This window comes from Xenopus tropicalis, chromosome 2, assembly GCF_000004195.4.
Source record: "Xenopus tropicalis strain Nigerian chromosome 2, UCB_Xtro_10.0, whole genome shotgun sequence".
NCBI classification, from domain to species: Eukaryota; Metazoa; Chordata; class Amphibia; order Anura; family Pipidae; genus Xenopus; species Xenopus tropicalis.
In genome coordinates this window covers 174,704,183-174,718,736 of record NC_030678.2, presented here as the reverse complement: position 1 = coordinate 174,718,736, position 14,554 = coordinate 174,704,183, and the positions used below count along the sequence as shown (strand labels likewise).

Here is a 14,554-nt window from a genome sequence, read left to right as displayed (position 1 = left end):
ACTATAGTAGGGTTTCTGTAGCAAACACCCCAGCTGTACCAGTGCAGGAATGGCTGCCCCCGGGGCTACACAGCGGGGTATTTATATAAACTATAGTAGGGTTTCTGTAGCAAACACCCCAGCTGTACCAGTGCAGGAATGGCTGCCCCCGGGGCTACACAGCGGGGTATTTATATAAACTATAGTAGGGTTTCTGTAGCAAACACCCCAGCTGTACCAGTGCAGGAATGGCTGCCCCCGGGGCTACACAGCGGGGTATTTATATAAACTATAGTAGGGTTTCTGTAGCAAACACCCCAGCTGTACCAGTGCAGGAATGGCTGCCCCCAGGGCTACACAGCAGCTTATTTATATAAACTATAGTAGTGTTCCTGAAGCAAACATCTCAGTTTTACCAGTGCAGGAATGGCTGCCCCCGGGGCTACACAGCAGCTTATTTATATAAACTATAGTAGTGTTCCTGAAGCAAACATCTCAGTTTTACCAGTGCAGGGCCACAGTACGTTATATTTCAATTACTTTAAAACACTTTCATTTTTTGGTGTTACTGTTCCTTTAATGTCTTCTGGTTTCGGATGGATTCTTGGGGTCTAATATATCCAAGGAGCTGCATATCCAAGGCTACATTAAAGAAAAGTGATGACTTTACTTCAATGCAAATGTTTCGGGCTTCTATTCTGCCCTTTGTCAAGCCTACAAATACAAAACAGCGCTAAATAGCCACAGGAAGAGAAGGGGCCATTAACATGAACATTTAACCCATAATGCTCTGTAAATACCGTAAACTGTGAAATATACATTCAATTATACAAAGGCTAACACTTACATGTATGTCTTGTGATACTAGTGCTAGATAACAAAACACAAGTATAGGAGCTGTTATCCAGAAAGCTCCAAATTATGGAAAGACCATCTCCTACTGAGTCTATTTTAATCAAATCGAATTTGAAGTGATACTTTTCTCTGTAATAATAAAACAGTACCTGTACTTGATCCCAAATAAGATATAATTACCCCTTATTGGGGCAGAACAGCCCTATTGGGTTTATTTAATGGTTAAATGATTTCCTTTTCTCTGTAATAATAAAACAGTACCTGTACTTGATCCCAACTAAGATATAATTACCCCTTATTGGGGCAGAACAACCCTATTAGGTTTATTTCATGGTTAAATGATTCCCTTTTCTCTGTAATAATAAAACAGTACCTGTACTTGATCCCAACTAAGATATAATTACCCCTTATTGGGGGCAGAACAGCTCTATTGGGTTTATTTAATGGTTAAATGATTCCCTTTTCTCTGTAATAATAAAACAGTACCTGTACTTGATCCCAACTAAGATATAATTACCCCTTATTGGGGCAGAACAGCCCTATTGGGTTTATTTAATGGTTAAATGATTCCCTTTTCTCTGTAATAATAAAACAGTACCTGTACTTGATCCCAACTAAGATATAATTACCCCTTATTGGGGGCAGAACAGCCCTATTGGGTTTATTTAATGGTTAAATGATTCCCTTTTCTCTGTAATAATAAAACAGTACCTGTACTTGATCCCAACTAAGATATAATTACCCCTTGTTGGGGGGGCAGAACAGCCCTATTGGGTTTATTTAATGGTTAAATGATTCCCTTTTCTCTGTAATAATAAAACAGTACCTGTACTTGATCCCAACTAAGATATAATTACCCCTTGTTGGGGGGGCAGAACAGTTCTATTGGGTTTATTTCGTTTAACTATTTTTTTTTTTTTTTAAAAAGACTTAAGGGATGAACACATACTTATGCTGACTAATTTCTATTGGATCACTGGGGTTATAGTAATTGCGTCCAATCTGCTTCATATTCATCATCTTCAACAGCCTGGAGAAAGCAAAAAAAGAAATCAGATCTGGAGAAGGCAAGAGATTTCCAATATCCACCAAGTGTGCCTGCACCCAGGACAATTCCATGCAAAGAAGTAGTAGAAGGGGTGGATTCTCAGCCTCCATTTTTAACAGGCCGAGAACCAGCCGCGTGTGGCATCAGCATTAGAACAAGTCATTAAAATTATCTGCGACCCAAATGAAAAAGATGCTGAATACTGATGCACAAAGTCAATAAAAAAGGGGCACCACTACCCCCCTTAAAGAGGTAGTTGCAGATGGTCATTTTTTTTATTAATTGTGGTCTGGTTGCTAGGGTCCAATTTTACGTAGCTACTGGGCAGTGGTTTGGAAGGGAGACAGAAATAGGAACGAGAAGGGCCTAAATAGAAAGATATATAATAAAAAGTAACAATAACAATAAAACTGGGATAAAATGAAAAAACAGCAGCACTCTGGAAATGTTGTAGAAAAAAGTGACTTTACTCAAGTGCACACAGCAACGTTTCGGGCATAAACCAGCCCTTTATCAAGCCTAGTCAAACAAATACAATCAAGTGTTATATACCCACAGGAAAGGGAGGGACCATCACTCCAGCCCTCCATTTAACCCTTTGTGTTCAATATACAAATTTTCAATATATAGATTGCACATACCCCTATGTTATTTATATAAGTAAGTGATTACGAGTGCTTGTTTTTAACAAATACTGTGTTTTTAACAAATATTGTGTTTTGTTTTTGGTTTTTATCTAAAAATTTGTTTATTACTGTTTTTGTTATAGGACAGTAAGATTCAGAGATGTGGAAGCTCCAGATTCCTAACAATTCAGGGGTGATTTGTCCCCTGAGTTTGGCATCGGAGCCAAAAAGAAAAAGAAATAAGGAAAAAGCAATTATTTTTAATGAAATACATTAAAGTAAGACATTTATTGTTCCTATACGTTAGCAGTATATTTATCACTATTACATTTTGATGCACTTGATACACTAGAGCATATTATGGAAGTATTATTATGGCATATATATGTGCTGTTTTATATGTTTTTTACAATTTTGAAATTTGATATGTGCAATCTATATATTGAAAATTTGTATATTGAACACAAAGGGTTAAATGGAGGGCTGGAGTGATGGTCCCTCCCTTTCCTGTGGGTATATAACACTTGATTGTATTTGTTTGACTAGGCTTGATAAAGGGCTGGTTTATGCCCGAAACGTTGCTGTGTGCACTTGAGTAAAGTCACTTTTTTCTACAACATTTCCGGAGTGCTGCTGTTTTTTCATTTTATCCTGGATATTGTTTTACCCTGGCTGAGGGTTCAGCTTGCACCTGGGGCTACAATTAGCTGGTTTGTCCATTGTGTAGCACACCTTAATCAATTTGTTAATAACAATAAAACTGGAGCCTCAAAGAGTAATAGGTTTATGACTGCCGGGGTCAGTGACCCCCATTTGAAATCAGGAAAGGAAGGCAAATAATTAAAAGACCAACTGAAAAGTTGCTAGGAATAGGCCATTCTATAACATGCTAAAAGGTAAACTGAAGGTGAACTCCCCCCCATTAATCTAAAAGTACAGGGAAACAATGTTTTTAATTTGTGTAGATGCAGGTTTGTTTGTTTTTAACACTAACTAAATAAACAGAAGAAGACAGCAGCCAACCTCCTGAATATGATGTTGTAGAACTGGAAGCATGTGGGGGATGTAGGGGGCAACTCATTGGTTAAAGTAATGGTGATCTTCACGTTCTCTCCATTTCGGGTTTGGCTGAACACTTCTGTAGCCTAAATTGGAAATAAAAACAAAAAACATGAAATTCATCAACTGTCGCAGTGACATTTGTCATTTTTAATTCCAGAATATGAACGTTATACTGACCTTATTTAGCCTCTTTGGGGCAAATAACATGGTTCCATCGAAAGCCCGAGCTTTACCAATCAGCTCCTCGTGCTGATAAAGCAAAGCTGTCCTCAAGCGTCTGGATTCCATTTGAGGATTATAGTCAATATGGTACTGGTATAGAACCCATTGGGGTCTGGATACCAATTTTATATGGTTGGTGCTTAGTTGGATTGTACTCCCAGAAACACCTTGAAAAAAACAAACAAACAAACAAACATGCAAACAGCAATTCTAAACAACCTGCCCAAACAAGCCTAGGGATTCCCCTGTACTAAGCACAATTCAGCAGGAACAGCCCCCTAAGTTTGCTCATAGCCTGTACAGAGAGATACCATAAAACTATGGCAGCATAGGGATTCCCCTGTACTAAGCACAATTCAGCAGGAACAGCCCCCTAAGTTTGCTCATAGCCTGTACAGAGAGATACCATAAGACTATGGCACATAGGGATTCCCCTGTACTAAGCACAATTCAGCAGGAACAGCCCCCTAAGTTTGCTCATAGCCTGTACAGAGAGATACCATAAAACTATGGCACATAGTGATTCCCCTGTACTAAGTACAATTCAGCAGGAACAGCCCCCTAAGTTTGCTCATTGCCTGTACAGAGAGATACCATAAAACTATGGCACACAGGGATTCCCCTGTACTAAGCACAATTCAGCAGGAACAGCCCCCTAAGTTTGCACATAGCCTGTACAAAGAGATACCATGATGATAAATGTTCCAAACAAAATTAAAATTTCAGGAGTTAATTTGTTTTTATTACCGGTCTTAGATTCCTTTACATGCTCGATTGTTTGACGAGTGTTGACACCGAGATCGTGAAAATCACGCCTGCGGCCACCACGTTCACTAATTGTTACCTCCTGAAATCCAGCAGAGATCTCCTGTACAGGATCTGAAAGCGACATCAAACACTCAGTTTCACAAGTCCAAATTATTACAAAGTATAGATCATGGGAGAGAAGAAACAGCTTGCCTTCAGCTCTTGGCCTTACAGCAGCTGCTGCAGCTCCTCTTTGGCGCCCACGGCCTACAAGCTCTGGCTCGGCTGGAGGCGCTTGTGGAAATGGCTGCTGTGGTGGAAACTGCTGTGGAGGTGGCCTCTGTGGCCTCTGAGGATATTCCTATACAATAAAAAGAAAATATGGAATCTGAGCTGCTCTCCATTACATAATATTACATAAGGGAACTGCGCCCAACATAATGGACAGAAACCCCCCCCCCTCAATTTGAAGCACATTTGCCTTCACTTAGTTTCATTAGTCCCATTAGTCTTATTTACCAGACACCCCTATCTCAATGGTATACGGCCGGCATGATACTGACTGGATGTCTATGTCCATATTAACACCTGGTCTATTTCAGTATTGAACTTTAAAAATAAGAGAAATGGCACAATGAGCAGTTATCACTCGCGGAAGAATAAAGTGATGGAAACCAACCTGTCCGGGGGGGCCACGCTCTTGACCACGGGCTCTCCCACGGGCCCTGGCTCTTGCTCTTCCAGTCATTTTTTACTCCTGTAATTAAAAAAAACAAACCATTATTAAACAGAATGCGTGGAAGTCTCACACATATGCAAGAAAAAGTAATATCAATTGTGCCTGCTACCACAGCAAGGGAACGATATCCCTTTAACCCTGTATATACTGAGTGCATGGAAAGCAGAGCCCAGGACGCTTGGGAGGCTTTATTGTGCCTTTGCATAGAGTCTCCAAGTGGCAGGAACCATATTGGATGGATGGTATCCCTCTGCCTCTGTAGCAGTACAGAGTTTGATGCTGGAGAAACGACCTTGTGTGCTACTAATCTAACTAACCTGTGAGCTAGTGACTGCGGCAGCCATGGTCAACCCCTCCTGAGTATTAAACACCATCTTGACCACCACTGTCCGCAGTCTATTACTTCCCTTACCTACTGGGAATCTCCTGACCTGAAGCAGGCGTCACCGATGTACCAGACACAGGCAGGGTGCCATTGTGTCCCAGTGAGCCTAGTAACAGCATTAAGCAGAATACAAATGTAGGGAACCCTCTGAGAGGCAATACAGCTACTACCCGGGGCAGCTTATTTTAAAATTAACTCGACCTAATGCAGATAGTGATAGTCTGATAGTATGCAACTGGTGTTCATATTTTCTTCAGTGTGGTTAATGCTTTGCCTTATTATTCTGGAAATGACTTGGCTGCCACTGACCCACCAATGCAGATTCATTCTAGGGCTACATGTAACTTGTTGCACAGTAACCCAACAATGTCTTTATCTAAAGGGTTATTTCCCCTTTTAAAATTCTGTTTCTTGCTCCGCTGCCAACTCTGATGTATAAACATAACATTTCTATGGATTGTTCATCCCAATATCACATGGATTCATTTATAATCAGTGGTTCTGGCACCAGTGCCACCCCATGCACTGCACGAGCCCTATACCCATAATGATCCTGACCTACAAACTGTCGCTCATGTTGGATCTGCTTAGGCCATCTTGGTCTGCATCATTACTGCTACAGGGCTACAGTATTCAGTATATAAACTCCAGCATTTCAAGGCATTTTGGCACCCTAGACAAGCACCTCAAATCAGCACCCCCACCCCACCCAAAGCCCCATTATCCACATTATCACCTATTTTACAGTTTCAGTTTTTAATTAAAAAAAAATTACGACACATTAATGAATGTAATTTTTCATTTATCCAAATATAAACATAAAAAACAAAAATAAGGTACACTAAAATGTCAATTTTCAGAAAACCACAAGACAACTTTTGCCAGTAGCAGGATTTTGGTGCAAATACAAGGGTACAGTTACCAATACTGGCAATTCCACAATATGTTACTTTTAACACAACTCCTATGAAAAACATGCAATAGATAGATTCTACAAGCTCCACTTAGCAAAGGAGGTCTCGCCTTGCCCAATTTTCAACTGTACTACTATGCAAGTCAATTGGTGTTCGCCTGGTGGTGGTTAAACCCCAACCCAAACAATCAAGCAGTGGTATTAGAGGCTGGGGTGATTTCCTCCTTTGAGGCATTAGCAAACCAACTGCATAGAGGTACCTCATCCATATACCCTCTCACACCGGCCATGAAAACAGTAGTAACAATATTTCAAAAAACAGTGGTAAGGGAGTACAACAAGGTATCGAAATGGTCCAAATGGACAGTACTATGGGGTAATGAGACCCTCCCTCACCTACGGGCAATTCCGGACGTTAGTACCTGGGCAGTGGCGGGACTGAAACACCTTGGGGATGTAGTCTCAAATAGAGGTTTCAAGCAGTTCTCACAACTGCAGACAGACTTTGGGCTGCATAATCGTATGTTGTTCAGGTTTTTTCAACTAAGACATGCGCTAAACACCCAATTCCAGGGCAATGCCCCAGATATTACAATAACGACACTAGAACAATACCGGAGGCGCCCCGACCTCACCAAACAGGTTAGCTGGTTATACATTATCCTTCTGCAGAATGATTTTGACCCACTCAAACATTTTGTATTTAAGTGGCAACAGGACTTCCCTCAATTAGATGAAACTAACTGGAAGGAAATTCTAAGTCAAATACCAGACACTAACATCTCCTCCAGAGACAGGTACATACACACTAAATTTCTGAACAGAGTATATCTGACACCTCACAGGCTGGCCCAAATATACCAGGGATACCCGGATGTTTGCCCCAAATGTAACCTGGAACAAGGGAACTATATGCACATCTTCTGCGACTGTACAGAGATCCAAAAGTTCTGGACAGAACTACTGGACCACAGTACCACAGTACTTAACCTTCCAAACGTCCGCTCTTCATTACTATGCCTACTTGGGTACACAGAAGGACTATCAATGAACAAAACTGATGAACTATGTCTTCTCCAAATTCTACACTTTGCCAAAAAAGCAATCTTAATGACCTGGAAAGCAACGGCTCCCCCAACTCTGGGTTTCTGGAAAAAGCTAATAAACGATACCCTTCCTAGTCAAAAGTTGACATACCAGGCTAGGGGATGCCCAGATAAATTTAACAAAATATGGGACAACTGGATAAGAGACACACAACAACTTTGAAAATGCACACTGGATACAAAGAAAGGGCCCAGAAACATGGAACTCGGACAAAGACAAGTAATACGTGAACACAAATAAAGAGCAATGGACTAATAAATGGAATCAAAGACTTTTTATTATGAACATGAAACAGGATTGCAGAACAAACATGAGTACAATCAAGGAAAACTAGGAAGCCCAAGAACCCCCCCCTCTCCTTCCACCCCTACCTATTCCACCCCTTCCTCTCCACTTTTCTTCTCCTCTTTATTTGTTTCCTTGTTGTTAATTTTTAAAAATTGAAAAAGCAATAAAGAAATTCAAAAAAAAACATGCAATAGATGTCAAAATTGGCCCAAACTGCCCCCTATGGACATGATATGGTGGCATGACACCTATTTTTATTTAAATATTAGACAGCTCCCCCCCCCCCACTGGTATTCAGGTTTGCAGTGGTACAACCAGTGATAGGGTTAACTCTGATTGGCTATAAGCTTTTCGCGTATAAACAGACCCCCAGTACTGGTTCCTCCTGTCTGCGCAGCCTGGGATCCCTTCCTGAAATAGCGAGAAGAACTGATCCTAATATTCTGTTCCTGTCTCACTTTCCCTACATGAATTAGAACAGAACTGGTTTCCCCGGCGTGGCTACAATGTATCTGCTGGGCTACTGGGAACCTTTATAATGGTACAAGTGGATACATTTCCCTGCTAGTTTGTGACTAGTATAAGGGAAAGTGAGGCACTGAGTAGTCAGGCAGGGACAGAATATTAGAATCAATTCTCCTCCTCACTATTACGTTCTCTGGCCTTTACTTGGGTTAAAGGGAAAGTTAAATACTGAATATCTGCAGGGACAGAATCGCTCCCTTACTACCAGTCCACTTAGGCTTCTCAGATGGAGTAATAAATATTATCCATGGTCATTTTATCAAAATACATAAATGAATGGGGACTAATTTCAGAATTTTAATATGATTAATATAAGTTATAGTCTGATCCTCTGATCATTCAGCCTGTTTGGTTTTTGCTGCAATATTGCAGAATGTTAAAGGAGTCTTCTTGGGGCCACATAAGGTGGCTAAAATGGCTAAAATGTTATTGTCACTTTTGTACTCCTATTCACCTTCCAGACTCTCACCCAAAACACTAGCTGGTTGCTAGAGACCAGATAGCTGCTAAACTTTCAAACTAGAGAGCTTCTCAACAAAAAAAACCCAATAAAGACCAAGCGTAAATCCCCTTAGTAATGCGCTATGATACACGGCCCAAATGGCAGACAAGAGATTGAAAAGTTGATCTATTCTACAAAGATATATTAAAATGACTTGGTAATTAGGACCTGCTTCCCCCTGTAGTTACAGCCCCGCTCCCCCAGCAGCTCCTCCCACACACATAACCCCACCCCAAAATAGCCACAGGGAAACCAATTGCCTAATTGCCCTATTCACTGGGAAACTGATTTTTTGGGCAGGTATAGAAGTGTATATTGCCCATTTCCCAGTGTTTTATACAATGTTAATCACATTCCTTTTTCCATGTGTATGACTGACACACGTGTATCAATTAGACTGCTGCGTTCCTTAAGCTCCCAATTACGGGTAAGTAGGAGGATATGGTGTTACCCCAGCTGATAAAGCGGCTCATATATAGCAGAGCCCAACATCCCTGTATAGTGCAACCACTGCCCCGTGCCCATGAAACAAACACGCACAATCTTGTTTAATTGCAATATATTTTATTTTGAATACAATTCCCTTCTCTTGGACGAATTCATTGTTAACCCCCGATATACACAGACAGACGCATATGAGACGGCGTTCCAATGGGTTTCTATTTCATTCTGCATGAAGTGGACAAGCGGCGCTGCTGAATCCTATGCAGGTCCCACAATCAGTGCTACTGTGTCAGACCAGTTTCAAGGCCAAGTTAAGGTACTTTTCATACCATTATGGCAGCTTCTTCCTTATCCAAACAGGGAGACTGTACAGGGCTGCTCGCAGGAGCAATGGCACAGGATACGGGCAAAGGCGCTGCTTCATTATAAGTGACCAACTGAAGGGCCAAAGCGGCTATACTTTTTATATTGGGGCCCCCACAGTTTGTTTTGCCTAGGGCAGGGGTAGGGAACCTATGGCTCGGGAGCCAGATGTGGCTCTTTTGATGGCTGCATCTGGCTCACTGCCAAATCTTTAATAAAAAAATAACGGGGGCGTGGCCTGCGCTCGCCGGATAGCAGACGTGTTCTAAGCCTTAACACGTCTTATATCCGCCAAGCGCAGACCACGCCCTCCTCAGCATCACATCCGGCATCCTTGGCACCCACCCTACCCTGCCCCTGCGCTCGGCGGATAGAAGACGTGTTCTAAGCCTTTGAACACGTCTTCTATCCGCCAAGCGCAGGCTACGCCATCGCTTCCGCATCCTCGGGACCTACCCTACCTTGCCCCGCAGCATCCGCGGCCAAACATATTGTATGGCTCTCACGGAATTACATTTTAAAATATGTGGTGTTTATGGCTCTCTCAGCCAAAAAGGTTCCTGACCCCTGGCCTAGGGATTGGCTAAAGCAACTGCTGGACTATACAACTGGCATTGGTCAGATATCTGCATATACAGGGGGGCTCTGAACAGACATAATTGTTGCATATCAATTTCCATAGTAACCCCTTGCCCCCCCAACATGTTTATAAATACACCATACAAGTTACATGGATACCAATCCATTTGGGAACATTGCATTTAGTCGCATGTAATCAGTTTGCAATCACTGCAAATGAGATCTGAAAAAATGACATTCAGTTCACATGACAGAATATTTGGGTGCAGTTCAGCAGGAACAGCCTGTGGATGAAGCCCTTTAAAAAACATGGGCTGGGATTCTGTGCATCCCTATTGTCCAGGTACTGAATCCAGTGCTGGGAACCTGGTACCCAAAAACAGTTTCTTGCCCAATGAAAGAAAATGTAAAGGCCCCCATACACGGGCCGATAGAAGCTGCCGATATTTTTTTTGTTTAACTTCAAGCTCCCCGATATCGCCCACCCGTAGGTGGGGATATCGGGGGAAGATCCACTCGCTTGGCGATCTCACCAAGCGAGTGGATCTTACCGTGTATGAGGACCTTAAGAAAGAAAATGTGCTTTCCAATATCCATTTGTTGTAAATAAAATGGGTTTAATTGTATGTGTACCTGTAAAGGTTACGGTGAGCAGCACGGCTGTATACTCTCTGCACTGCTGGTTCTGACCCAATGTAACAGGAGGCAGATAACAAACAGATCTGGAGGAAAAGTCTAATACAATAAAAAATAATACAATAGCAAATACAATTAACACATTTTAAAACACTGGCAAATCGTATTGAATGTATATGGGAAAGCTACAGGTTCTTTTATTTCCCAAAGAACAGTTTTTGGGTTGAGTTTCCCTTTAATACTACTAATACTTATTGAATGAATATGGGAAAGCTACAGGTTCTTTTATTTCCCAAAGAACAGTTTTTGGGTTGAGTTTCCCTTTAATACTACTAATACTTATTGAATGTATATGGGAAAGCTACGGGTTCTTTTATTTCCCAAAGAACAGTTTTTGGGTTGAGTTTCCCTTTAATACTACTAATACTTATTGAATGTATATGGGAAAGCTACGGGTTCTTTTATTTCCCAAAGAACAGTTTTTGGGTTGAGTTTCCCTTTAATACTACTAATACTTATTGAATGTATATGGGAAAGCTACGGGTTCTTTTATTTCCCAAAGAACAGTTTTTGGGTTGAGTTTCCCTTTAATACTACTAATACTTATTGAATGTATATGGGAAAGCTACAGGTTCATTTCCCAAAGAACAGTTTTTGGGTTGAGTTTCCCTTTAATACTACTAATACTTATTGAATGTATATGGGAAAGCTACGGGTTCTTTTATTTCCCAAAGAACAGTTTTTGGGTTGAGTTTCCCTTTAATACTACTAATACTTATTGAATGTATATGGGAAAGCTACAGGTTCTTTTATTTCCCAAAGAACAGTTTTTGGGTTGAGTTTCCCTTTAATACTACTAATACTTATTGAATGTATATGGGAAAGCTACAGGTTCTTTTATTTCCCAAAGAACAGTTTTTGGGTTGAGTTTCCCTTTAATACTACTAATACTTATTGAATGTATATGGGAAAGCTACAGGTTCATTTCCCAAAGAACAGTTTTTGGGTTGAGTTTCCCTTTAATACTACTAATACTTATTGAATGTATATGGGAAAGCTACGGGTTCTTTTATTTCCCAAAGAACAGTTTTTGGGTTGAGTTTCCCTTTAATACTACTAATACTTATTGAATGTATATGGGAAAGCTACGGGTTCTTTTATTTCCCAAAGAACAGTTTTTGGGTTGAGTTTCCCTTTAATACTACTAATACTTATTGAATGTATATGGGAAAGCTACGGGTTCTTTTATTTCCCAAAGAACAGTTTTTGGGTTGAGTTTCCCTTTAATACTACTAATACTTATTGAATGTATATGGGAAAGCTACGGGTTCTTTTATTTCCCAAAGAACAGTGTTTGGGTTGAGTTTCCCTTTAATACTACTAATACTTATTGAATGTATATGGGAAAGCTACAGGTTCTTTTATTTCCCAAAGAACAGTTTTTGGGTTGAGTTTCCCTTTAATACTACTAATACTTATTGAATGTATATGGGAAAGCTACAGGTTCATTTCCCAAAGAACAGTTTTTGGGTTGAGTTTCCCTTTAATACTACTAATACTTATTGAATGTATATGGGAAAGCTACAGGTTTATTTCCCAAAGAACAGTTTTTGGGTTGAGTTTCCCTTTAATACTACTAATACTTATTGAATGTATATGGGAAAGCTACGGGTTCTTTTATTTCCCAAAGAACAGTGTTTGGGTTGAGTTTCCCTTTAATACTACTAATACTTATTGAATGTATATGGGAAAGCTACAGGTTCTTTTATTTCCCAAAGAACAGTTTTTGGGTTGAGTTTCCCTTTAATACTACTAATACTTATTGAATGTATATGGGAAAGCTACGGGTTCTTTTATTTCCCAAAGAACAGTTTTTGGGTTGAGTTTCCCTTTAATACTACTAATACTTATTGAATGTATATGGGAAAGCTACGGGTTCTTTTATTTCCCAAAGAACAGTTTTTGGGTTGAGTTTCCCTTTAATACTACTAATTCTTATTGAATGTATATGGGAAAGCTACGGGTTCTTTTATTTCCCAAAGAACAGTTTTTGGGTTGAGTTTCCCTTTAATACTACTAATACTTATTGAATGTATATGGGAAAGCTACGGGTTCTTTTATTTCCCAAAGAACAGTTTTTGGGTTGAGTTTCCCTTTAATACTACTAATACTTATTGAATGTATATGGGAAAGCTACGGGTTCATTTCCCAAAGAACAGTTTTTGGGTTGAGTTTCCCTTTAATACTACTAATACTTATTGAATGTATATGGGAAAGCTACGGGTTCTTTTATTTCCCAAAGAACAGTTTTTGGGTTGAGTTTCCCTTTAATACTACTAATACTTATTGAATGTATATGGGAAAGCTACGGGTTCTTTTATTTCCCAAAGAACAGTTTTTGGGTTGAGTTTCCCTTTAATGCCACACATTAGCCAGTTGGGATTTGCTGACAATACGAGTTCTCTGGGCCCCTGTGTGGCACAAACTGCAGTCTAATTGGCAAGATCCATGGCCCTGGGTTCTGACCAGCTGTACAAACAGCACCGACAATTAACTGTTAATTATCCATTAAAGGGGCGGTTCACCTTTAAGCTAACCCTTTGCATGTTTTAGAATTACCTATTCTAAGCAACTTTTCAACTGGTCTTCATTATTTATTTGTTATAGTTTTTGAATTATTTCCCTTCTTCTTCTGACTCTTTGCAGCTTTCAAATGGGGGTCACTGACCCCGGCAGCCAAACCCTATTGCTCTGTGAGGCTCCAGTTTTATTGTTATTGTTACTTTTTATTCCTTATCTTTCTATTCAGCCCCTCCCCTATTCATATACCAGTCTCCCATCTGGTTGCTAAGGTAACTTGGACCCTAGCAACCAATGAAGACAAACTGCAAATTGTCTCAGATCACTCTCTAAATCATACAAAACGTTAACTCAAAGGTGATCAACCCCTTTTAAATGAGGAAATCCTTATTGGGACCAGGGCACATTAGATAAAATGGTGGCTACTTGCATTTCCCACTCAGTGATGATCAACTGCCACTGGGTTTGAACTCACAGAAATCGCCCCTCCCCCCACACACCCCAAGGGGCCCCTGATAAGTCTAAATACCCTAATATTATAAATCCCCTCACTGCCTCCTTCTTACAACTGCCCCAGACTATAGCACTCACTCTGCCCCAGGCCTCTCTCCCTGACTGACCTGTGTAGCGGCTCCACACACGAAGCTCTCACTCACTGCGCACCACTCCTTAGCGCCTCAGTCTTGCACATGCGCACTGTGAGCCAACCATCCCGCCATCCAACCTACGTCATCAAACTAGTTTCAGCTGTCAAACCACATTTTTACCAAGCATTTCCCAAAACAAACATGATACATTTTTTTACCAAGCATTTCCCAAAACAAATATGATACATTTTTACCAAGCATTTCCAAAAACTAATTTGAAACGTTTTAACCAAGCATTTCCCAAAACAAATATGGCGGCGGCGGCGGTAGTGAAGGCAAACAATACGAAATCAATGTTGGTGGGTAA

The 14,554-nt window shown here is 40.5% G+C and overlaps 1 protein-coding gene and 1 pseudogene across 3 annotated transcripts in view; one reads left to right on the top strand and one right to left on the bottom strand.

Annotated features, from left to right (window-relative positions):
* Positions 1–14,323, bottom strand: part of piwil3 (piwi-like RNA-mediated gene silencing 3) — a 31,564-nt gene extending 17,241 nt beyond the window's left edge. The window contains exons 1-8 of one of the 3 annotated variants that reach the window (XM_031896275.1): positions 14,221–14,323; positions 11,018–11,106; positions 5,219–5,296; positions 4,753–4,900; positions 4,540–4,671; positions 3,748–3,959; positions 3,532–3,653; positions 1,784–1,864 (exon numbers count right to left, since the gene is read on the bottom strand). In XM_031896275.1, the coding sequence (XP_031752135.1) occupies positions 1,784–1,864; positions 3,532–3,653; positions 3,748–3,959; positions 4,540–4,671; positions 4,753–4,900; positions 5,219–5,287 (764 nt within the window). In that variant the 5' untranslated portion in view covers positions 5,288–5,296; positions 11,018–11,106; positions 14,221–14,323. Of the gene's footprint in view, positions 1–1,783; positions 1,865–3,531; positions 3,654–3,747; positions 3,960–4,539; positions 4,672–4,752; positions 4,901–5,218; positions 5,297–11,017; positions 11,120–14,220 lie in introns of all 3 variants that reach the window. The other 2 variants (XM_031896274.1, XM_031896276.1) reach the window with 2 other exon arrangements.
* LOC116406442 overlaps positions 1–14,554 on the top strand; it is a 954,163-nt pseudogene that overhangs the window by 704,824 nt on the left and 234,785 nt on the right.